Source organism: Electrophorus electricus, chromosome 14 (assembly GCF_041902795.1).
Source record: "Electrophorus electricus isolate QZ-2024a chromosome 14, ASM4190279v1, whole genome shotgun sequence".
NCBI lineage: Eukaryota > Metazoa > Chordata > Actinopteri > Gymnotiformes > Gymnotidae > Electrophorus > Electrophorus electricus.
In genome coordinates this window covers 10,041,836-10,065,268 of record NC_137510.1, presented here as the reverse complement: position 1 = coordinate 10,065,268, position 23,433 = coordinate 10,041,836, and the positions used below count along the sequence as shown (strand labels likewise).

Genomic DNA, 23,433 nt, shown 5'->3' with positions numbered 1-23,433 from the left:
ATGAAATGCCAGAAATGTTCTGCCACTCATTGAGAGGGAACTGTTGTGTAAACTGACGGCTTCATGATTAAACCCAAAGTTCTTTTAAAATTGCGGAATCGATGTACCATTGTAATAACAGCAGCAGCAGCAACAACAACAACATCATCAACAGCAACAGCAACAGCAACAACAACAACAACAACAACAGCAACAACAACAACATCAACAGCAACAGCAGCAGCAGCAACAACAACAACAACAACAACAACAACAACAACAACAACAACAACAACTTTAGTTGTGGGCCCGCTTCCGCAGCATCGCTGTACAGTTCTGAAGCCCAGTGTTATGAAGCCCAGGAGTCATAATCTGTTAGCAGAACTGTGTTATGCTCCTGTATACTTCAGCGAGCCTGATGTCCTCCTGAATTGGTGTGACACACTGGCTCAAATGTAATATGTAGACTTTAATGTTCAGGTGCAATTTACAGAAGAACATTATTATTGCCTTTAGCTATTTGCCATTGACTTCCAATCAGAACAAAAAATCAACAACTTCTGTGAAAACAAAAGTTACAGTGACCTGACCTTACAACCATCCGTTTTCCTCAGAATGTGGATCCTGCATATTTTTCCTCAGAGTACGTGTCCAATAGGAGGAGGGGTGTGTTCATGTTCTATATAACTGGCTGGGCTGCTAGGCTTGGGTACAGCTGCACACAGCACCTTTAACAGATTAGCCTTCAAGAAACGGTAAGTCACTTACACTTATTTAACTTTGTGGAAGTGGAGTTTCTGCCAAAAGACAAAGATTTCTCAGATTTAAAATTTCAGTAATTGATGCTGGATCATTAAGAAAAGTCTGAATACTGAGCTATGGTTGTAGCTGTTTACCAAATTAATTTAAACATATACAACCTTTAAAGAGACATCCATGCTACTGTATTTTACACCAACTACAATAGGAATACAGTTAGAAGAGTTATTTTTGACCATGTCAGAAGAAAGAGTGATGAGATCAGTCAAAAAGTGCTGGATTCTGAATTGTGTTTCCTCTCTTTAAACATCCAACAGACAAGTAACTAACTAAATAAATAAAATGTTAATGTTTAGTGTTTTAATTAATTCATCGTCATCAATTGCCACATATCTGTAACGGTGAGACCATCACTGGAATTAAAGATTAGAATATGCAGATTTCCTAGCTTTACGTGATAGAAGCAAAGTAAAAGAATCAAAGTTGGTTTGGTTTTGCAGTGCCGCCTGCATTGGAAGACAGCTGCTGTGTAACTCCACGTAAATTAGATATTTAACATCTTGTTCAGACTGAAACACAAAAACTGTTCAGCCGTTAAAGGTTTTTGATGTTGCAAAACCATAATCTCACATAGCTGTATATATTTATCCAGACAGACAGAACCAGACAGTTCTCTCCTTTTTATTGTACTCTGCCTTCCTGGTATTACACATTACACCCATACTGCACAGGCTACTGCTAAAACAGCAGACTGATTTTAAAATGTTGTTACTTCCTTTTAAATACTCCATGACCTAGACCCTAGGCCTCTAATAATACTAATACTACTACTACTACTACTACTACTACTACTACTACTACTACTAATAATAATAATAATAATAATAATACTAATAATAATAATTGTAGCAGCAGCAGTAGTAGTAGTAGTAGTAGTGGTGGTGGTGGTGGTGGTAGCCATAGTATTAGTATTAGTATTATTTCCTCTCTAATACTATTCTAATTTGTTTCAGAGTACAGACAACTTGTGTACATCCAGTATGCACATGTACAATTCATGCGAAAGATATGAAGGCCGTAGAAATGGACCTATCTCCTGCTCTAACGCAGACAACAGCATCTCAACTATGTATGAAACCATAACAGCCATCCCCAGGGGTAGTCTACCCACGATTGGTATGATATGAAGTTGTTGGTTTTTTGTGTGTGTGGGTGTGGGTGTGTGTGTTGCTTGCATGTGTGTGTGTGTGTGTGTGTGTGTGTGTGTGTGTGTGAGAGAGAGAGAGAGAGAGAGAGAGAGGGAGAAAGAGAAAGAAACAGTAGTAACAGACTAGTTTTGGTACGGCAATAATAGGCTATTTTGAAGAACTTTTACACTTCAGTAATGTGTCCACTCAAATGCACAATATGTACTTTTTGTGCTACTGGACATTCAGCAATCAGCATTTTATAGGCTGATTGCTATGCTGCAGACAGACAACAATACTTTAAAATATATTAAAACAAAATGCTTTGACAGTAGAAGACTGTATAGGCTCCAGAATTAGCACATATTCTGTAATGGTCCCCTAGTGGTTGTTCTTGCTGATTTCAATAATGAATGAATTCTTACTCTTACGCTTTAAACTGTGATTTTGTAGCACATCCTGATAAACTTTGAAAAGCCTTACATTTAGAGTGATCTAAGGATAAAAGGCCGCCATCTCTCCCATTGACCCTAGCTGGACCCTACTGACGCTCAAACATTTGGAATTCCATGGGGAAATGATGGAGCCTTTAGTACAGATGCTTGCCTGGGTTTCTGCTGAAGGCAGGCTCCCTAAACAGAACCCCAGAGCTTTTGCCTTGTCAGTGGGCCTATCATACAGACAGAAGGATTTGTCTGTATGACACAGCAGAAGGTTTTAAGTCCAGTCCCAGGGATTCACTGGCCCGAGAAGTTTCATGCTTTCCCTGTTACAACACACTGGATAATTAAACAATACAGTTTTTATTAATTACCTAATTAGAGCTTGATATTTCCCTGGTGGGCTTAAACAAGCACACTGAGACAGGATAAAATGGTATGGCTCCTAGTACAGGAGGTGAAAGAGAAAAGAGCTTCATGTTCTTGAAGATTCTTTACAAGTAAGACATAATAAGTGACCTTTACAACTGTGAACTGCTAGCACTGTGGAAAATTAGACTGCACTACATTTGCTTCATTCTGCCAGCCAGTCAGCAAATATGATGTCATTCTGCATAGGATTTAAACTTGCCTAAATGTGTTCAAGTATTAACTCCCTGTAGGAGTAAGACTGGTCAAAAGGGCTAAGTAACATATATTAATTATACTCATATATGATGTAAAACACATTATACATTCTTTTTTGTATGAAGATATTCATCTACTCATGACCTTGAAGTAACAGTGTGTTAGTTTCCATTGAAATGGAATTTTTAAAAAAAGTCTTTATTCCAGATGCGTCCACTCTCCGTGTGATTAATCTGAACATGTATGAGCAGACGAACAAGATGGCTCATCGCACCAACATGTATGACTACAGCAATCTGATTGTGCGAAGAGGGCAGGAGTTCACCTTGGGCATTGTCTTCAATCGGCTGTTTAATCCACAGTTTGACATAGTCAATATTGAGTTCCTGATTGGTGAGCCGCTCCTTTCTGATCTGTATTTGAAATATGAAACAGATAGTTTGAATAGTGTTGTGTCTCCTTACAGCTGAATGTTAAGAGATTTTATAAATACAAAATATTTAAATACAATAATATACAGGAAATACAAAGTACTTGACTGTTATTCTGAGACATCAGTCTAATATATGATGAGGAATATTCAGGCATAATTTACAATTCTTTGAAAATGTATTATTCCCTGGAATTATTATTTTGCGGAAGTGCAGATTCAAAATCCATACTTGCTAAATGGGGGGGGATGAACCAGGGCTTACATTTACATCATTTAGCTGATGCTTTTATCCAAAGCAACTTACAATTATGACTGAATACAAGTTGAGCAATTGAGGCTTAAGGGCCTTGCTCAGGGCTCAACAGTGGTAGGGCTTTGTGACGTTCAGAGGCAAAGCAGGATGTGGGGATGAGCCGTGTCTGACACAACCAAACATTATCAAGCTAACCTGGTTCAAACAACAACAAAACTAGTATGTAGACAGAGGACTTATATACATACACACTAACGACACACAACAAGAAGCAGGTGTGAAACACAAGGAGGGCGTGGTCATGCAGACGAACACACACATGCGCACACACGCACACGCAGGGAGACATATGGGGAGAGGGTCCGTAACGTGACAGACTTGAACCATCTAATTACTAGTTGAGTACCTTATCCACTGAACTACCACTGCTCAGAGCTTCAGCATCAAATGCTGCCAGTTAGGATAATTGAATATGCATATCTGAATCATCAGGTGAATGATTAAAACGTATCAGGTAATTAGCTGTGGTAACGACCAGACCCGTGTATGTATGTGAGTGTGTGGCGGGGGATCTGTGGTTGCAGATCGTGTGTTACATTTATGCTCAAGATTTTCACTAGCTTTGCCAGTGTCTCCAGAATGTCTGTGCTTTACATGTGTCATAATGACAGGAGAAAATATTTTATGCCATCATGGACCTGTGCTAGGTTAGGATCTTCTATATTACTATAAGGTTAATTTTCTTAAATGCGGCAGAAATTGAGGGCACTGCAATGCAGCAAATGACTATGACATGACATTACTGTGACATATTTAGTAAATTGAGTTTTGCTGTCTTGATTAATAAATTAGTGAAAGGTCTTACATAGTTGTTTTCCTTCTTCTGTTGGGAACATAGCAACTTAGATGTATAAAAGCACAATGTACCCAGAAAAGGTCACATTACCAATTAATTTTCAGTGGTAAAGTATTTAAGTATTATAATTAAGTATTATTTTCCATGTAAAGAATTTGTGTTTTGACAAGTTTACAGTTTTAGATACCTAAATAATTAAAAAAAATAAACTGTACCTTTTCGGTTTAGGGAACAACCCCAACAGTACCAAAAGGACCTTAATTACTATGGCACTTGGTGAAAACATGGTCGAGAGCAGCAAATGGAAGGGCCGTGTGCTGAGGAACCAAGCCGCTGAAACCAAAATGGGCATCACTCCTGCCGCAGACTGCATTGTTGGCCTCTTCAGCACCTACGTGACAGTCATAACCAGCCTGGGGAAAGTCCGCACCGAAAGAAACCCCAAGACAGACATCTACATCCTGTTCAATGCCTGGAACCCCTGTAAGAACAGTCATCTTTGCATTTTGTGGTGAAATTCACTAGCTCACTAAAGTCCATTTGATCTGAAAGTATCCACACTGCCCTGTTTGCTACATCACAGCTGATATGGTTTTCATGGCTAATGAGGACGATCGTACGGAGTACGTGTTGAACAGTGTGGGAATCATCTTCAACGGAACAGTTAGTGACAAGTCTAGCCGACCATGGAACTTCGGACAGGCAAGAAATTATTGTGCTTGTAGGCAAGCATTGTAGGCGAAACATTGCTAAGGTAACACACCTCGAGTTGAGTCAGATGTGTTAGGATTTGTAATCCATTAAAATGCAGTTTGCCTGGATTGATTTTTGAAAACCCTAGTGAGAAACATGCATTTGACATTCAAGCCTGTCCTCTGTTTAGTTTTCTTCCTGCTTTAACAAGCTCATAAACATATTAACACGTCTTCCAGGAGGTTTAATGGGTGCTTTGGAGAAGAAAAAAAACAAAAGGGGTGGATTGTGATACAGCTACTCTAAACGCACAATATCCTTTGTCTTTGTTCAGCTTTTACCTCTCTTCATCTTCTGTGGTTTTGCCTGTAGTTTCAGCAGGGAGTTCTGGATGCTTGCCTCTTCATCTTGGACTTTGGGAAAATGCCACTGGAGTATAGAGGAGATGTGGTAAAAGTAACTCGGAAAGCCTCAGCTATGGTATGACTTGTATTCTGACACACACACCCACGCATCCACATCCACATCCACACCCACAATGTTTGCTGTGCCTGTATATTCTCAGATCAATTCACAAGACGACAATGGGGTCCTGGTGGGCAACTGGAGTAATGATTTCAGCCTTGGTACCGCACCCACAGCCTGGACAGGAAGTGCAGAAATCCTGCTTAGTTACGTCTCAAAAGGGGGTGTGCCGATCAAGTATGCCCAGTGCTGGGTGTACGCTGGTGTGTTCAACACCTGTAAGTAACAGCAGAGAGTGACTGCTGTGTTTTGTATGTTCATCAATGTTCATCGTGATGCATTTGACTTGGCCAAGCTTGGAGATATTTGGCACAGAACATAATTCAGCTTAATCTACAGCTTGAACTTTTTGCCAGGTGTTTCTTGGAGATAAACCACACTGTAGGTGTTAGCTTGCAGATTTTATATTTTAGATCTCTAATCTTGAGATGCTCCTGAACAGCTTGTCTAGCTACAGCTGCAGTAGTAAGAAGAGACCAGAAACAAAGCAGCAGGGTGGTGGCTCTCCAGCTGGACTGGACTCCTCTGCTTCAGATGTTAGATACATTTTCATACTGTCTATGCAAATGCTAGTCACATCTAATAAATAGCAAATATAGACAGCCAAAGTTTTGCCCCTCATCCTCCTGGAGTTCTCTCTGCTCACCTTCTACCACAGTCCTTCGCTGTCTGGGGCTGCCATCACGGTTGATCACCAACTACTTCTCTGCGCATGACAGCCTGGGCAGCATAGAGACCGACATCGTGCTGGATGAAGATGGCCAGATAGACATGAACTACACAACAGACTCCATCTGGTAAGATAAGGAAATGAGCAGGCAATATCATCACAACCATCAAAAATAATCAGATAATAACTCATCATATCTCAGGATTATTTAGTGGCCTTTGGAAAGTTAGTTTATAAGCACACCAAGAATTATTGTTTAGGTTGTGATCAATTGTTTGTCTTGTCTATGTTTTCATTCATATGTTGCACTATGCACTATTAAATTTCATTCATATGTTGCACCAAATCACAAGTACTGCCTAAATTCCAGTTTAAATCAGTATGGTGATATGTGGACTCAGATAAACCTTGCCAAAGCCAGTCCATTAGTGGTGATTGTACTGTGCACCACAGTGCCTTCAAAACCTACCTAAATCTGACTCATGTATCTTTATTATTAAAACTACCTGAGGTAGACACTTCTCGCATAGTGTTTTTAAATTGTTTATCTGCAGGAACTACCACTGCTGGAATGAGGTGTTCACAAAGAGGCCTGACATACCTCCAGTCTTCTCTGGCTGGCAGGCGGTGGATGCCACCCCTCAGGAGACCAGTGAAGGTAAACACCCCCACCTGGTTTTGGCTGAGCTCGGTCATGGATAGAAAAAGGATAGCTTTCCAATGGAAAGTGCTAAAAGTACTAAATTACTGTAAAATTATAATAACTTTTTGGTCAAATGTTCGATTTTAAAAACATCTCAGAGATTATCAGAAAATAAATACATTGGATTTTCATGAATGTGATTTAAAAAGTGTTCCATCAACATACATGGAGTTTTGCTCTGTTTGATGCATCACATCATATCACATCATTCAAATATTTCAGCATAGGAGGTGGAGAAAAAATCTCTGTTTAATCAAAAACAAGTACTAATAAAAAAAAAGTGAACATTTGTGTGACATCATGTTAAAAGCAACACTGTATTTGATGGATTCCTCTTGTTTGCTGTAGGTTATTACCGCTGTGGTCCTGTATCTGTGGCAGCTGTCAAAGAGGGAGAATTGCGCTATGAGTATGATGCAAGCTTTGTGTTTGCTGAGGTGAGTAGCATATTAGCTCTCTGTGGTTCTTTCTTCAGTATTTTACAAGTAAAATAAATTCAAGGTTGTTTGGGAAAACAAACGATTCCCTTAACTAGTTTGTGACATAAATTGATTCATTTGGGTGTGTTCCGCCTGTTTGCACTCTAAAATTAATTCACTTAAGGGGTCACTCAGATATTTACTAAAATAGTCTGCACAGTACAAATTAGCAGTATACACAATCCTGTAAAAATATATATATTTTCTTACTGCCAGGTAAACAGTGATGTGGTGTTCCACAAAAGGGACAAGTACGGAAACACAGAAGTTGTGAGTGTGAACACCACCTACGTGGGTCAGCTGATTTTGACTAAAATGGTCGGTTCCAATGAGCCAGAGGACATTACACACACCTACAAATATCCTGAGGGTAAGGGGCCTAGAGTCATATCACTGATTATCATTGTCTTCCAGTAGTCCAGGGGTTTAAACATCACTGTATTAAAGAAAACCACGTTACAGAGAAGAGCCAATGGTTGCACTCAGTTTGGTTATAGAGCATGTCACTGTACCTGAATCTGAGCTGCAATTTTTCAGCAGCTCCATCTGCTGGATAAAAGAAAAATGTGTGCGAGAGCATCAAGGCATTAGCCTGCTTGGAGTTACCTATTAGTTTCAAATACCTTCCCAATAAATATAAAACAAGCAAACAAACAAATACTGCAGCCCACTTTAGTATGTAAGTAAATAGAGAAGAAATATTTTATTGTGAAAAAATACACTACAAAGCCCTGCCTTGCAGGTGGTATGTGCTTTAAGAGAGTATCATTTCAATGAATCAGTGATTTTAACAGGCAAAGAGCAAACTCTTATGGAGAGTTCATTGTTAAAAGTTGACTGGAGGGAAGGTGTCAGGGCATCCATCACTTCTTTGTCTGTCTGTCTGTCTGTCTGTCTGTCTGTCTCAGAAAGTACCTCATAACTCTAATTAAATATTAATCAATATAATTTAGCTTAGTGGACTTCCTTTGAATACCATTTGTCATCTTAGGCAACTTGAAACACACAATTGGTGATATCCTCTCTCACTACTAAATATTATCAGACCGTTTGTGACAGAAACTAGTATTGGATTCCATATTGCCCTACTGAAAGCAGATAACCCCTTCAGAGTAAAGGAAGGAAATTTAGATTCAAATTTATAAAAGACTGATCCCTCTATTAGGGAACACACCCGAGAGACAGGGTGATGGAAATCAAATAAATCACTCAAGTGCTTTACATTTGCCACTCCTAATTACAATTTCAGCATTTGGGAGGCAGTCTTATTCAGAGTGACTTTCACAAACGTATCACTTAGAGAGCATGTGTACTCCCTGGGTATCAAACCCATGATCTTGGTGTTGTTAGCACCTTGTTCTACCTGCACTACCAGGTGAGTTACAGAAATGCAATTATAATAGGTAGATTGACAGGTGCAAATATAGACAAATATGAATAAACTATAATTGTGTAGTTTGTCAGTTCTTTTGCATCGATATTAAATGCACCCGAATATTTATTTGTCTTTGGTGTCTTAAAATTTACAGCAGCAATAATGTAATAATTTCAGCCACTGTCTATGTCAATTTGCATTTGTCAAGAATTTCTCACCCAACCACCCACAGGCAGTGCTGAGGATAAACGCTCCATGCGTCAAGCAGAGCGTCAGGGCATGCGCAGATATCACTCCAATAGCTCCTCCCTGCTCAATGTCGACATGCAAATGCAGATGGAGGCCAAACAGATTAATACAGCTGGTGACATAAGCCTGACAATCATTGTCAGTAACCTGAGCAACCAGGTGCGGACTGTCAACATCACCCTCACCTGCAAGACGGACTACTACACTGGAGCAACCAATCAGCAATTCAAGTTGATCACCCAAGACATGAGTCTGCAGAGTTGGGAAAGTGGGTCTGATAGAAAATGTTTTAAAAGGCTTTTTGACAGTTGTCCTTAAATAGGATTTCAAAATTTTTTTTAGTTCATTAGTAACAAAGAATAAAAATGAATATATATTAAATATGGTAATTAAGCTTATATCAGTGAATTCAATCTCTGTAGGAGAAAACCAGTTCTATTAAAGATACGATGACTGCTATATAACATCGTGATATGTGTAATTCTGGGGTTGAAGCTTCTGCTACTAGTCTGTCTCTGCGTGTTGTTCAGCCAAGCAGCAGGTCTTCACAGTGACTGCTAACGAGTACATGGAGTTCATCACTGGCCAGCCATTCCTCTCCTTTATTGCGTGCGGCCTCATCAGTGAGACGGGAATGTCCCTCACCAGTATGGCAGTGGTGCACCTCAATGCCCCTCCACTTTTAATAGATGTATGTATTCAGCCATCTGTCCTCCTCAATACTGTCCATTGCTCACGATTGGATTGTTGTGACTAGCAGATGCAAAATGACATGTATTAAACTTATGTAGACTGTCAAGTTGCAAAGGTTCCCTCTCATGAGGAAAATACACAGCTGTGAGGCATTATCTAAACTTACACTCTGTGCTGTCCTTGTGTGTCAGTTGAAAGGACCCTCTCAAGTTGGGATGGACATGTATGTGACTGTAAAATTCACCAACACTGCTGGCTACGATCTGAGAGATGTGACCATACGCTTGGAGGGATCAGACCTCATGCTTTTGAAAACAAAACAGTACAGGTAACACACAGATAAACTGAGATGTCAAAAGTTTGGACACACCTACTCTTTCTTTATTTTTACTCTTTTCTACATGTAAAAAATATGGAAGGTCTCAAACCAATTAAATAAAACATGTGATTATGATGTGATAAACAAATACTGACTATCTTACATTTTAGACTCTTCAAAGTAACTGTTGTATACTTTGATGACAGCTTTGTGCACGCTTGCCGTTCTCTTAACCAGCTTCATAAGGCACCACCTATGATACTTTTCCATCAGTCTTGAAGACATTGTTATATGCAGAGCACTTGTAGGGTGAGGAGCAAAATTTCTGAGAGAACATTTACTGAGGATGCATCTAAAATTGTGCAAGTGTGTGTTTTGAAAATGGTTTCATCTTTCCAAAATTGTAATTGTCTTAGAAACAAACTTAAACATAGTTCATTAGATTAAAATACCTTTCTTACTACTAAAAGCATACATTCAGTCAGGTGTGTCCAAACTTTTGAATGATACTGTAAGTTATGTAAAACTACTTATCCTAACCCATTCTCTGGAGCACTTAGCCGAACCCTTATTTAAAGGGTAAATTCTGCCATGTATGGTGTGCTCTTGTTGGGACAGGTAGTTATATCAACTAGACACATGTACTATGAAATTTGTAGACAATGAAAAAGTGGTAACAACCAAATGAGTGTTGTGTCAACGAAACATTTATATGTTAATATTTATATATTAAGCAGCTTTGGTGACAGGCAGGAAATGGAATTCATTTGTTTAGAAATAAAGTGATCATCATGGAGTCTTACAGAAATTATACTGTGATTTTTCTGTTTTTGCTTGTGCGTATTTTGTACTAGCAATATACGTCAAGGGTCTACAGTGAAATGGACAGAATCCTTCACCCCTCAGATGCCTGGGTCAAAGATGCTGATGGCCTGTCTAGACTGTGCTGCTCTGAGAAATGTCTGTGGACAAGTGGACATTGTCATACAATCAAAGGATTATGAAGACTAATAAGCAGTCAGCACATGATAGAAAGAAGACATCCAGAAATAAGGAGACTGAGAGAGAGAGAGTGAAAGAGGAATTCTGGGCTTCAATCAGCTTTCTTTATAAAATGTTTCTTCCTTTTTGCCTTGCTAATGCATTTTTAAAAATGAAAAACTAAAACATTTGATTTCTGAATCAAAATCAACATTTTCCACAAAGTCACAGTTGCAGAGAACTGCAGTATTTGGATGTTGTGGACAATAACTTTTCATACAAAATTACATTTAGTCGTCTGTTGTATTAGCATATGAGCACACTGTATTAATTAATATCCTGCAGTCAATAACTAGTTTTCCATTCACTACTGTTGTGTTTTATTCTAATGCATACTAACAATAAATTTCATGCTTAAAGCATTTTTGAGTGCACTTGTTCAAATGGATACATTCATATACCAAAATCTTCTAGTATGTGCTCAAGGCTCAGACACCTTCCATACAGCAAGCTTTGAACTTCAAGAGGGTACTCAATGAACCTGATTCAGTTGGCAAAACCCTGTCTCTGATGTTCTAGAACTTGTAGTAAATCAGGGACAAATGGAACAAAACAGAACACAGAAGAAAACAACAGATTATTCTATGGAAGGACAAAATGATCCTCCAAATCTTCAAGCTGCCTTTCATCTGTCCTTCTGTTTGGGTGAATTACACACTGCCCACTAGTTTTATGCACTTCTGGCCTTCCCTGGTTTACAGCTGTCTTGCCCTTTTATCTCAAGGCTAAAATCACATCATTAAGCAGAATAAAATGGATTTAGGGTATAACAATTTTCCTCCTTCTGCTGCTATTTATCATGTACATTGTGTATTTTTCTTTCTCCCACTTTCTTATTTTCTTATACACACAGTCACACATGATCTATATTTCTTTCTGCCTCTCTTTCTGTTTCTCTCTCTCGCTCTCTCTCTCTTTCTTTTGTTTGGCTGCCAGCGCAGCAGTGGGGAAAACTCCTCCACTGACGCAATAGGTGCTTTTTTTTTCGTTTGGTCCAATTCCTCCATATTAATGAGATGTGGCTGGCCTTCGACAGCTCTGAGCCCAGTCTGCTATGTCTACCACTACTGGAACCCCCCTCCCTCCCCCTCTCTCCCTTGGTAGGTAGAGAACACACAGACATAGCTTATTAAAATGGGGTTCCCTTATACAACAACCTATATTTGTTTGACACATTACGCGCTTCATTAAAGTAAAGCCTATTTCCATTTAGCTGGTTTCCTGGCTACTGTGATTTGACCACTGACATAAGTAATTTTTCAATCTCACAAAATCTCTGCTTGCAGTAACCTGGGGTAATACACTGCCTGGCCAAAAAAAAAGGTCACACACTCTAATATTTCGTTGGACCGCCTTTAGCTTTGATTACGGCACACATTCCCTGTGGCATAATTTCCACAAGCTTCTGCAATGTCACAACAGTTATTTCTGTCCAGAGTTGCATAAATTTTTCCCCAAGATCCTGTATTGATGATGGGAGATTTGGACCACTACGCAAAGTCTTCTCCAGCACATCCCAAAGATTCTCAATGGGGTTCAGGTCTGGATTCTGTGGTGGCCAATCCATGTGTGAAAATGACGTTTCATGCTCCCTGAACCACTCTTTCACAAGTTTAGCCTGACGAATCCTGGTATTGTCATCTTGGAATATGCCCGTGCCATCAGGGAAGAAAAGGTCCATTGATGGAATAACCTGGTCATTCAGTATATTCAGGTAGTCAACTGACCTCATTCTTTGGGCACATAACTTTGCTGAACGTAGACCTGACCAGCTGCAGCAACCCCAGATCATAGCACTGCCCCCTTGTACGGTAGGCACTAGGCATGATGGGTGCATCACTTCAGCCGCCTCTCTTCTTACCCTGATGCACCCATCACTCTGGAACAGGGTCAATCTGGACTCATCAGACCACATGACCTTCTTCCATTGCTCCAGAGTCCAATCTTTATGCTCCCTAGCAAATTGAAGCCGTTTTTGCCGGTTAGCCTCACTGACAAGTGGTTTTCTTAAGGTTACACAGCTGTTTAGTCCCAATCCCTTGAGTTCCCTTTGCATTGTGTGTGTGGAAATGCTCTTACTTTCACTATTAAACATATCCCTGAGTTCTACTGTTGCTTTTCTATGATTTGAGTTCACCACACGTTTAAGTGATCGCCGATCACAATCATTCAAGATTTTTTTCTGACCACATTCCTTCCTCGAAGATGAAGTTTCCCCACTGTCCTTCCACTTTTTAATAATGCGCTGGACAGTTCTTAACCCAATTTTAATACTTTCAGCAATCTCCTTAGATGTTTTCTTTGCTTGATGCATGCCAATAATTTGGCCCTTCTGAAACAGATTAGCATCTTTTCCACGACCACAGGATGTGTCTTTCGACACGGTTGTTTAACAAATAAGAAGCTGCTCACGGCATCAGTTAGGGTTAAATAACTTGTTGCCAGCTGAAACATAATCACCCATGCGGTGATTATCCAATGGGAGGCTCTTACCTATTTGCTTATTTAAATCCAGGTGGTGACCTTTTTTTTGGCCAGGCTATGTATGTGTCATTTTTAATCATATGTGTAGTTGGGGTGCATAACCCTGCCCCCATGTTTGTATTAATTAACATAAGACATTGTTCATATCACGAGTTAGGTTGGGTGGTGTGCGCAGTGTGTACCTCCTAAATTTGCAATGAAATCTACACCACTGTTTTTGATATATCCATTGGACTATCATAGTGGTGAAATTATTGTTGCTAATGCTCACCACGAGGGGGCGAAAGCCATAAGAGCTTGTATTTTGATGCTACATCCTCTCTAATAAAAGCATTGTCACGATTTTTCACACCAGAAAATCGGATCACTATTTTTAGAGGATGATGAAAGACAGATATTTCATCATGAAACTACATTGTTCTTTCGAAGTTTCCGTCTCAACCCCACCCCCGGGGCTCTGAATAACAGTGAATATTATGCAAACATCTAGTAGCCTACTCTACTGTCAAACTGCAGCAACTTAAGACAATTTATAGGTCTGCGGTTAAAGGAAATGTAACATTTCATATAGACGACAACTATAAACTAACTGTCCCGACGAGGTGAAATATTAACTGTCATTAATACAACCGGTAACAGAAGTCCTAAAGAGATAGTGTCAGAGCTCAGTCCTCAGGGCTGAAGCGGTATGAGCACCAGGCTCAACAACGCTCAGCGCACTTTCGGCTCTAAATGAACCGTCCAGGGACCTAATTACGCAACAGAGGGCGAGGCTGAGGGAGTCCGCCGTCAGGCGGTTCCTTCTCGGCGGCGGGATTCTCCTTCACTTCGGGCAAACCTGGGAAACCTTTTTACCATTTGCCTCAGTGAAGAAGATTATGCGAACTGGTTTGGAATACATTTATTTGATGCAACGTAAAGTGTAAAATTATGTATAGTATAATAATAATTCTTGAAGTATAATAATAATAATAATAATAATAATAATAATAATAATAATAATAATAATAATAATAATAATAATAAGCCTAATAAGCCTATTAATATAACCTAAACAGGGTGTCATCGTGGTGGCAGCTACTCCGTGAAGCATCTGAGCCTTTAGAGTGATGTCATAACCATATCCCCATTCATAATAATAAAACTATCTGAGAATGTCTCTGGAACAAAGTCCGTCCCTACGTCATACTGCTGACTGCTCAGTGCGAGTGGCGGCTACTCCAGAGTGTTGCACACATAAGCATGGACCCCAAAACCAATTATATTTAATAATAAGATAATTTTTGCATCCAAGCGACAGTCGATCATGCAAACTAAGCCTAGTTATCATCTGAATTGGGCACAGCTTATAAAGACATCACATGTAACCTAAATAGTGTAGTGCAGCAAGGCATAACTGAGTGATGCAACTCGGCATCACTGAGTGTTTGAAATTTAGATCGAGCCTTCAGTATCTCTCAGGTGACGGCCAGGGTTGATATAAGGCGCTCACTCCTTTAGCCCACTCCATAGTGCAACCGTGACCCAGATGCGGTCAGGATCGCGCTCCCTGTAATTCTAGAGGAGGGTAAGGAGAGGGGTCAGCCTTGTCTAGCAAATGAGAAAATGGAGAAGAGGGGAGTCCGATAGTGACTTTTACGTCGACCACGCGATGTGTGGGCGTGAAGCTGTGTGCGTGTGTGTGTGTGTGTGTGTGTGTGTGAGAGCGAGAGAGTGAGAGAGAGAGAGAGAGAGAGAGAGAGAGAGAGAGAGAGAGAGAGAGAGAGAGAGAGAGAGAGAGAGACATTACGGTCTACGCTTAACGGGGTGCACCATTTCACTCCTCTTCGCTTCATCGTGCGCGTGAAAAGGCAACAGGGAAAAAAAGGAGTCCTTGAATTGTCAGGGTAAATAAATGGCAATGTCCAATGCTCAGTTTTCGGAAGGTTTTCCCTGTACAACTATCTAAAGGTTGGCATACTCCAATGGTTTTACCTCACGGAGGATGGGATTAACTTTGTCCGGAAGATATATCTCATTGTTTCTTGCTGTTCAAATAGGTAAGTGTTACGCAGTCGTTTGTTCTGAAATATAGTTTGTGCTGTGAATTGCTTTGCCATTCCGTTATCTGTATAAATTATTTTTACATGAGTTTTTGCTTATTCTGGTAAATTTCTTATAACGTTGCTTACTCTGCCATCCACGCGAACGAAATTCTCTATTGCAGAGTGATGCGACGTAAACGGACATATTTTCCTTCTTTTGTACTGCGTATGCAGATGCAGTTCATGCGACAATCGAAAACTAATTTTAAGTGTCAAGCTGCAGTTGATCGCTTCCCTTGTAGGGCTTACAGTTTATTTTGACGAAAATATCTAAAATCTTTGGTTTAAACTCACAGCCAGTATATCAACATTTTTTAGGTATCCCACTTCGCAGTGTGTTTCCCATGCTGGTCCAGTTCGCAAAACAAGGCACAAAAGCCTATCAGGCGTGGGACCGCCCGCTCTCAATAATACGACGCCAGCGGCACGGGAGGCATAAATTATTCAGACCCCTTCCATTGGGAAGGGTAAAAAAAAGCCAATATCAACAATATCCCGACTGAGCAGAAAACAATCTACTCACAAAAATTATAACTAAAATACACAATACACGAACGCGGAATACGTAGAATAATATAACGTGCTTCTTAAAAATTCTGAATCTCTGTTACTTCCATTCGATGCGGTGTGGCAACCACAGCATAGTCTATAGGTTAAAATAACGTACCCCACGTATTTAAAGAAAGAGCTTGAATTTAAAGACTCCACTATGGACATATTTGCAGGTTATAACTTCTAATATTTCTCTGTAATTATTATTTTTGAATTATTCGCCTGTTTTCAGTCTGCTTAGATTAATTGGGTTCGCAATCGCAGTACGATGGAGTGCAATTCTAGTTTGCATCATACTTTAAAATAATGTGGACTAAATATATATAAATTCTTGTGTGTAAAATTACCTGCAGATTTGAGCAAAACGAAAGGGAAGGAGGTGACTTCCCCTAACCCTGAACTATATTAATTCACACACACACCCCGCCCCCATACCCATTGAGCATTATTCTGCACTAGTTTGACACTAGTAGCTCTGACAGTGTGTTGAAGGTGTCGTGACCGTTGCAGTCGAATCTATTTTAGCTGTTTCCATATATAGACTTAAATGCGTATTAGAACAAAACGCTAAATTTAAACGAATACGTAGGTTATTTAATATCGGTCATGATGTAATAACATGATACAAAGGCAATATATGAAATATATGAAGGAAAACCGCCACGCAACTAGTTAATGTAACGAAATTCAAAAACTGCCCGCTGGGTGTCTATTGACGGAATCGTATGTCTTGCGCTACTAGATGCAGTAGAATTGGACTTACTGTCCATCAGATTCATCAGATTTAAATCAGTGCTGTTCCATGACAAAGTCAAGAAATCGCACCGGTAGGCTGAGTATACAAAACCGAGTTTGAACAAAACCGAAAACAAGTTTGAGCCCTACATAATTTATTTTGGTCGACAGGATCCGTTGAGGGAAATACGACTTTCAGTTGGAGGCGCTTTCACGACATGTCCACCAAGAAGCGTATAATCATCCTTGAAAAGCGGACTGGGCATAATTAGAACGCAAAACCCGGTTATATAAGGCTGCAACACTGCGGCATTTTTCATCGAAATATATTTACAGACAGCAGCACTGAAACCAAACAACTGTGAAGTGTAAAACATTACGTCCTTTGAGCAACGTGAAATGTAATAATGTGTATGTGCTACCAGTCCGTCTATATCTCAGCAGGCATTGGAGCAAAATAGAATTTTCTATAACTAAAACATGTAGGCTAAACTCTTACACCCGTTTTCATAACCAGCGCATATTACGCTGCCGATGTTTAGAGCTTTGTCAGCCATCGCTCACTAAGCTTGAGCCACGAAACATCAGTTTTGCTTTGAGGCTTGTGCTCGGATTATAATCAAGTCCAGCGAACAAACGGGGAACAACAACTGCGTGGACATGGATGCCTGGTGGGATTATAGCCACGACATAATGATCAATCGGGAAAATTCCCATGTTTAACGAACCGGTGATGCAGTAGCCTCCCGCCCGTTCATCCCAAATGGGCCTTGGCCTGAAAGAATTGGAACGTTTAAACATTTCAACTACGTTTCAAGGCGGGGAACATGAATAAAATAAATAAAGAAATTGACAAAATAAATGATTCTGGGTGGGCAAAGCTGCACGCGTGTGGGGTGGAGTGGTCGTGTCGAAATAGCGTGCTGAGAATCGCTCCTTACGAAACTTCTCTCTGCAGAAACACACCCGCTTTACACTCAGCCAAATGCATTACTTCATCTTTTTCCCCCACCTCCCGCACAGAAATGATTTCATCAAACAAAGGCGTCGTAGCCTATTTGACTTGTAATGCCTGCAACATATTAAACGCTTCTTAACGATAGGCTAATTCTTCGATAAGATTTTTCCCACGGACGTTAAGTTACCTATTAATTAATTGTATCTAGCTGGAGACCCAAATACAAGTATCATTTGTTACACACGAATGAACGCATGAATTTGAAAAAGTGAGCGACGACTTATTAAACCGATAGTGTATCTTGATGAAGCAAATATAAACACACACAAATGTTTAAGGCATACTCAATATATTTTCAGTCTTATATGGAAACGTAGGATAGCATTTACCTTGTAACAAGTATGTATCCGAAACAATTAACTGCAAGCTTTTGATCGCGATTTCCATCTTCCAGCATATTTGCTACAGACAGTTCGAGCGGCGGGGAAATGTGATACAGTGTTCAAGGGCTTCTCAAACTGCCTGCTTCAACTGGGGGAGAATATGGCCAACTATCCACAGGAGCTAGACGAAAAAGAGAACCTTCAAACCATCTGCACGTAAGTGTCATGTTATGTATCCAATTATATATGTTATATATATATATATATATATATATATATATATATATATATATATATATATATATATATATATTACGTACAGAGGTGGGTGTGTGTGGGTGTGTGTGTGTGTGTGTGTGTGTGTGTGTGTGTGTGTGTGTGTGTGTGTGCCTAAATAACCAGATGGCCTGAAGGGACTCTTGTTTAACTCGACAGCTCCATCATCAAAATCACACGCAGCAGCGACTTAACGTCACGTAACGAAATTTATATCCCCCCAATTAAGACCTACTAAAAGAGCTATCGTTACGTGGCAGAGTCAAAGGTCAAGCTCAGTAATTGGGTTAGAGAAAGGAGGAATAGTGTATATGGACACCGCAGGCTCACCATTTGAAATGTTGGGTTCATTTTCAGTCAGGTGGGGAAACAGACACCAGGATATCACGCACGCTAACGTGAATGTGTGTTGAGGGGCGAGGCACGAGGAGGAGGAGGAGGGGTGGAGACAAGACGGGGAGCGAGAAAGACAAAGAGAGAGAGAGAGGGGGGGGGGAGACAGAGAGATGTAGATAAAGAGAGATAGTGAGTGAGTGTGTGTGTGTGTGTGTGTGTGTGTGTGTGTGTGTGTGTGTGTGTGTGTGTGTGTGTGTGTGTGTGTGTAAGAGGGGGAGAGAGGGGGAGAGAGAGAGAGAGAGAGAGAGAGAGAGAGAGAGCGAGAGAGAGAGAGTGAGAGCGAGAGAGAGAGAGTGAGACGGGTAGTGCACGGGAAGTCACATGCTGCGGAGACTTTCCCTAGGGGTTGCACCGCATTACAACTTGGGCTTCCCTCGTTCCCGTGGTTTACCCGAGGACAACAACAGAATACTAAAAATAAGACATTATTTATATGGAATTTGTATAGAATTAGGATTGATCAGCAAAAGAGCTATATTATTTATGATATTGCTTTTATGTTTGTATGAAGTCAACTATATTGTCATTAGGCCGTTTTTATTCTATTTACAGTTTACAGTACTATGAGGTAATAGGTTTTTTTTAAAATCTTTATACATTATATAGGTTTAAAATATCTAAAATGGCAGGTATGTTAACTAATGAAAATTTTGAAAACATTAAGGTCTCCGTTAATTTTGTTACAGAGAATTGCATATATCGATGACAGTTTATTTATTTATGGCCTATCCAATGTTCACGATCATCACCACACCCTCAATGTCGTTTTCCTCTTCAGTATGGTTGAAGTGTAGGCTTGAGCCTACAGGTATCTTTATTGCAATGAAATAGCCTAGTCAGATACATTTATGCAGAAGAAAAAAAAACGTGGTATCATGTTTCGTTGCTTTAAAAGAAATCTAAGAATAGACAAATATGCTAATAAGCTATTTACGTTGTGCTTCAAGACACGCTAACGTGTTGAACCTTTGATTTACAGATACTGGGATGACTTCCATTCGTGTGCAACAACTGCACTTGCGGATTGCCAAGAGGGCGCGACAGAGCTATGGGAAAAGCTCAAAAAAGAGTCCAGAAATTTGGAGTTCCGAGGCAGTTTGTTTGAACTCTGTGGCGGAGGGAATGGAGCGACAAAATCGCCGGTGTCCTTCGGCTTAACCATGCTCCTAACGGCACTTTCCGCCCTGGTAACATGGCTTGCATTTTAGCTCACGAGAAAAGAAGAAATCGCAAAACAAACAAAAAAGAAGAGTGCTATTACCACGACAATGCGAAAAAATAATGACGATCAAAAACCCATCCTCACCCAAATGGATTTATATACTTCATCCGGCGAAGACGACTTAATTTTGCTAGAGACAATGGCAAGCCGTCTTCAGGGAATGCTCCAGCATATTTGCCTGACCTGGGGTCGATTTCATCAAATATTTAACAAATGTTGATCAAAAATCAGTCATCTTCAATGGTTCCGCGCTTACAATTGTGGAATTATATAGGCCTAGCATTAACGCGTGCAAAGAAGTAATTATTACTGTAGGCCTGTTAATCTAATTATCATGCATAGAAAAAATCCAGGCACGCAAATGTCAGTCAAATTTAATGTCCAGTTTGTACTGGTAGGAAGTTGAGCACATTTTCGTTTGGTTTAATCTTTTTTAGTGGCCAAATTTATAACGCCAAGTATGTTGATGTAATATTGAAATGCGATGTTTTAATCTATAAACAACGCTTATTCACCAGCCCAGCAAAGAAATGGGAGAGAAAATATAATAATACTAATACTAATACTAATACTAATGCTACTACTACTTCTACTACTACTACTACTACTACTACTACTACTACTAATAATAATAATAATAATAATAATAATAATAATAATAATAATAATAATAATAATAACCTCAGGAAAGAATACAGGCATTTAATTGATACTGGACTGTTCCATGAAGGTAGAAACCTGGGGATGGGATGTTAAACACGTCCAATGTAGCGAGTAAAAGAGGCTGGCTGTTTATTTGACTGTTTACATCACAGTGTGTTTGACCTATTCCAAGTATTTATTTTTAACATTTATTTGAGTCGGGGGCATATAGGTTACGGGAATGTATTCCTCTGAAGAGTAGGCTATCGTAGCAGGACAACCTCCAGGCCGCGACATTAACAGTTGGACGAAATCAAATTTGCTAGCTTTATTTGATGTTGCCAAGGCATAGAATACGTTTCACTGCCTTTAAAGATGTGTATTTTGTTTGTTCGTTCGTTTTGTTTCCGGGGATGTTGCATATAAATACCTAAGTATTCCTAAACCATACAAATAAATAAGAGACGTATGTGAAAAGATTTTAAGAAAAAGAGAGATACTTTAACCGAAAACAATTTTAAAGCAGATTGATATACAGCTATATAAAATATTAATAAAAGGCATAAAAGAGTATTAAATAAAAGCAGTTAATGTTTGAAAAAATGTGTGGTATTCATTTACACTGCTTTTGTGATGAGCATAATCATGGTTGGCTAGTTTGATATTTAAGGAGTGGTCAGATGAATGGTAAAAATATCAAATGACAAACTATTAGATACATCAGGTCAAAAGTCCGGAATACACACAACTCCCTCTCTCCAATCTCTTTCTCTCTCTCTCTCACACACACACACACACACACACACACACACACACACACAGGTGAGACTGTCGAACGAGGACGTATTATTTCATTATTAAAGCGGCAGTCGTTTCATCTTATTGTATAGTATATAGGCATAGGCGCCTGCCTGTGTCAAAACTGGCCGAATAGCTGACTGGGACAAGATTGAAAAATGATTATCTCAATAGAAAAACAAACAAACACTGTAACACTGTAGGCTAAATGGGTCTATGCAGTGGCAAACATGTTTGACATATTTAGGTTACGTTACAGTGAAATGTTGTTTAACCTACACACAAGCAAGCTTACATTTTATGGGTTAAAAAGAGACCACAGAACATTTGGCTTATAATTATTGTTGCAATAGAATTGCTGTATAATAACCTAATGTCTAAAATGCAGCTATTGACACTATTTTGGATGACATACGGACTCATAAACTGGCAGTTTAAATAAAACAGATGTAATTTATCTCAGATTTAGAGAGTCAATGAACTACTACTGCAAAATGTACAGAAAATACACCATTCAAACGTCAGACTAAAAATTTTGTTTAGGCTTCATTTAATATTCTATTTAAACATTTTAAATTATTTCTTTAGATAGCATTTTAAGTAATTGTGTGGGTTAATAATAAGAAGCAGTTCACATAAGAACGGTGAAGACGTTTCCTTCCTGTTTTTTGGTTTTTGAGTTTTATGGGTAGTCTGAATCAGCGGGATTTTGTTACTGGAGATGCACGAATGACGACTTGTGTTGTAATCTCATTAAAATGTATGGTCTGATATTGCTGCCATCCACAGTATTATAGTCCCTCCAAACGGTTCTTTTTTACCAGATATGAGGTGAACAGACTTCGATTTTTGGTTTATGCTAAATTATGACATTGTTTTTGAGTTTAAAAAAATCGTTTTCGGAATATATATATATATATATATATATATATATATATATATATATATATATATATATATATATATATATATATATCCTGTGAAAACACGAGTAAAAATGAGCATTTTTTAGAAACATTTGAAAGTACGTGTAAAATTCTTACGGTCAATCAAATTCAAATGATGCTGACGGGTACGAAAGCCATTTGCTTGCTTGAGTCACGTACACAATAGTAAAATAATGTCTCGCCCAACATCCGTAGGCAACAAGCAATTCTTTCGAATTCTCATCACGGAGACAAAATAGAGTTCAACACGACCCTTCTTTTTTCCTCTTTAAATGAGCAAGAATAGATTCGGCTGTCATGTTATACAACCTTGTTGAAAAGCTGCAGATAACTATAAGAAATTAATGCAGGCCCAGTTTTTACTCAAACATGGCCTGAAATATTCATAAAGGTATTATATTAATCAGCATCCATATCGGTGCTTTTATGGGTCACACTTTATCCCAATAATGCTTACAGCATTTCTCTTGTCAAGTTATGAGCTGGCATATAGCCCATAAAATATACTGTTGAGATTTCATGTGAAATTTGTAAGTTAGATGTTTACTTGAAAATGGGCTACAGCCTTGTCAGTACCACAGAAAATAATGGCTCGGTTATCCGTGTAGCACTACAGTGTAAACAACCATTTTTTTCAGTTTATTTGGGGTTGGCACACTTGATTAACGTGCCAAA

The 23,433-nt window shown here is 39.3% G+C and overlaps 2 protein-coding genes across 2 annotated transcripts; both read left to right on the top strand.

The window, feature by feature from the left end:
* Positions 1-1,752: 1,752 nt before the first annotated feature.
* Positions 1,753-14,625, top strand: f13a1a.1 (coagulation factor XIII, A1 polypeptide a, tandem duplicate 1). Its single transcript, XM_081696427.1, has 15 exons — positions 1,753-1,914; positions 3,200-3,385; positions 4,763-5,017; positions 5,118-5,236; positions 5,600-5,707; positions 5,793-5,970; positions 6,411-6,549; positions 6,977-7,080; positions 7,474-7,562; positions 7,821-7,974; positions 9,212-9,535; positions 9,633-9,646; positions 9,737-9,919; positions 10,113-10,249; positions 11,095-14,625. Exons 1-15 carry the CDS (start codon positions 1,779-1,781, stop codon positions 11,249-11,251), a joined length of 2,283 nt encoding a protein of 760 aa, XP_081552553.1. The 5' UTR covers positions 1,753-1,778; the 3' UTR covers positions 11,252-14,625.
* A 677-nt stretch (positions 14,626-15,302) lies between these two features.
* On the top strand, positions 15,303-21,616 carry nrn1a (neuritin 1a). Its single transcript, XM_027013297.3, has 3 exons — positions 15,303-15,804; positions 18,549-18,693; positions 20,129-21,616. Exons 1-3 carry the CDS (start codon positions 15,750-15,752, stop codon positions 20,355-20,357), a joined length of 429 nt encoding a protein of 142 aa, XP_026869098.1. The 5' UTR covers positions 15,303-15,749; the 3' UTR covers positions 20,358-21,616.
* The last annotated feature ends 1,817 nt before the right edge of the window (positions 21,617-23,433 follow it).

Excerpts from the sequence above, each read along its gene's own strand:
- f13a1a.1 (XM_081696427.1), top strand. The coding sequence starts at position 1,779 with ATGCACATGTACAATTCATGCGAAAGATATGAAGGCCGTAGAAATGGA. Across the intron at positions 5,708-5,792 it reads CTCGGAAAGCCTCAGCTATG|ATCAATTCACAAGACGACAA; the intron begins GTATGACTTGTA and ends GTATATTCTCAG. Across the intron at positions 7,563-7,820 it reads CAAGCTTTGTGTTTGCTGAG|GTAAACAGTGATGTGGTGTT; the intron begins GTGAGTAGCATA and ends TCTTACTGCCAG.
- nrn1a (XM_027013297.3), top strand. The coding sequence starts at position 15,750 with ATGGGATTAACTTTGTCCGGAAGATATATCTCATTGTTTCTTGCTGTT. Across the intron at positions 15,805-18,548 it reads GTTTCTTGCTGTTCAAATAG|CATATTTGCTACAGACAGTT; the intron begins GTAAGTGTTACG and ends TCCATCTTCCAG. Across the intron at positions 18,694-20,128 it reads AACCTTCAAACCATCTGCAC|ATACTGGGATGACTTCCATT; the intron begins GTAAGTGTCATG and ends TTTGATTTACAG.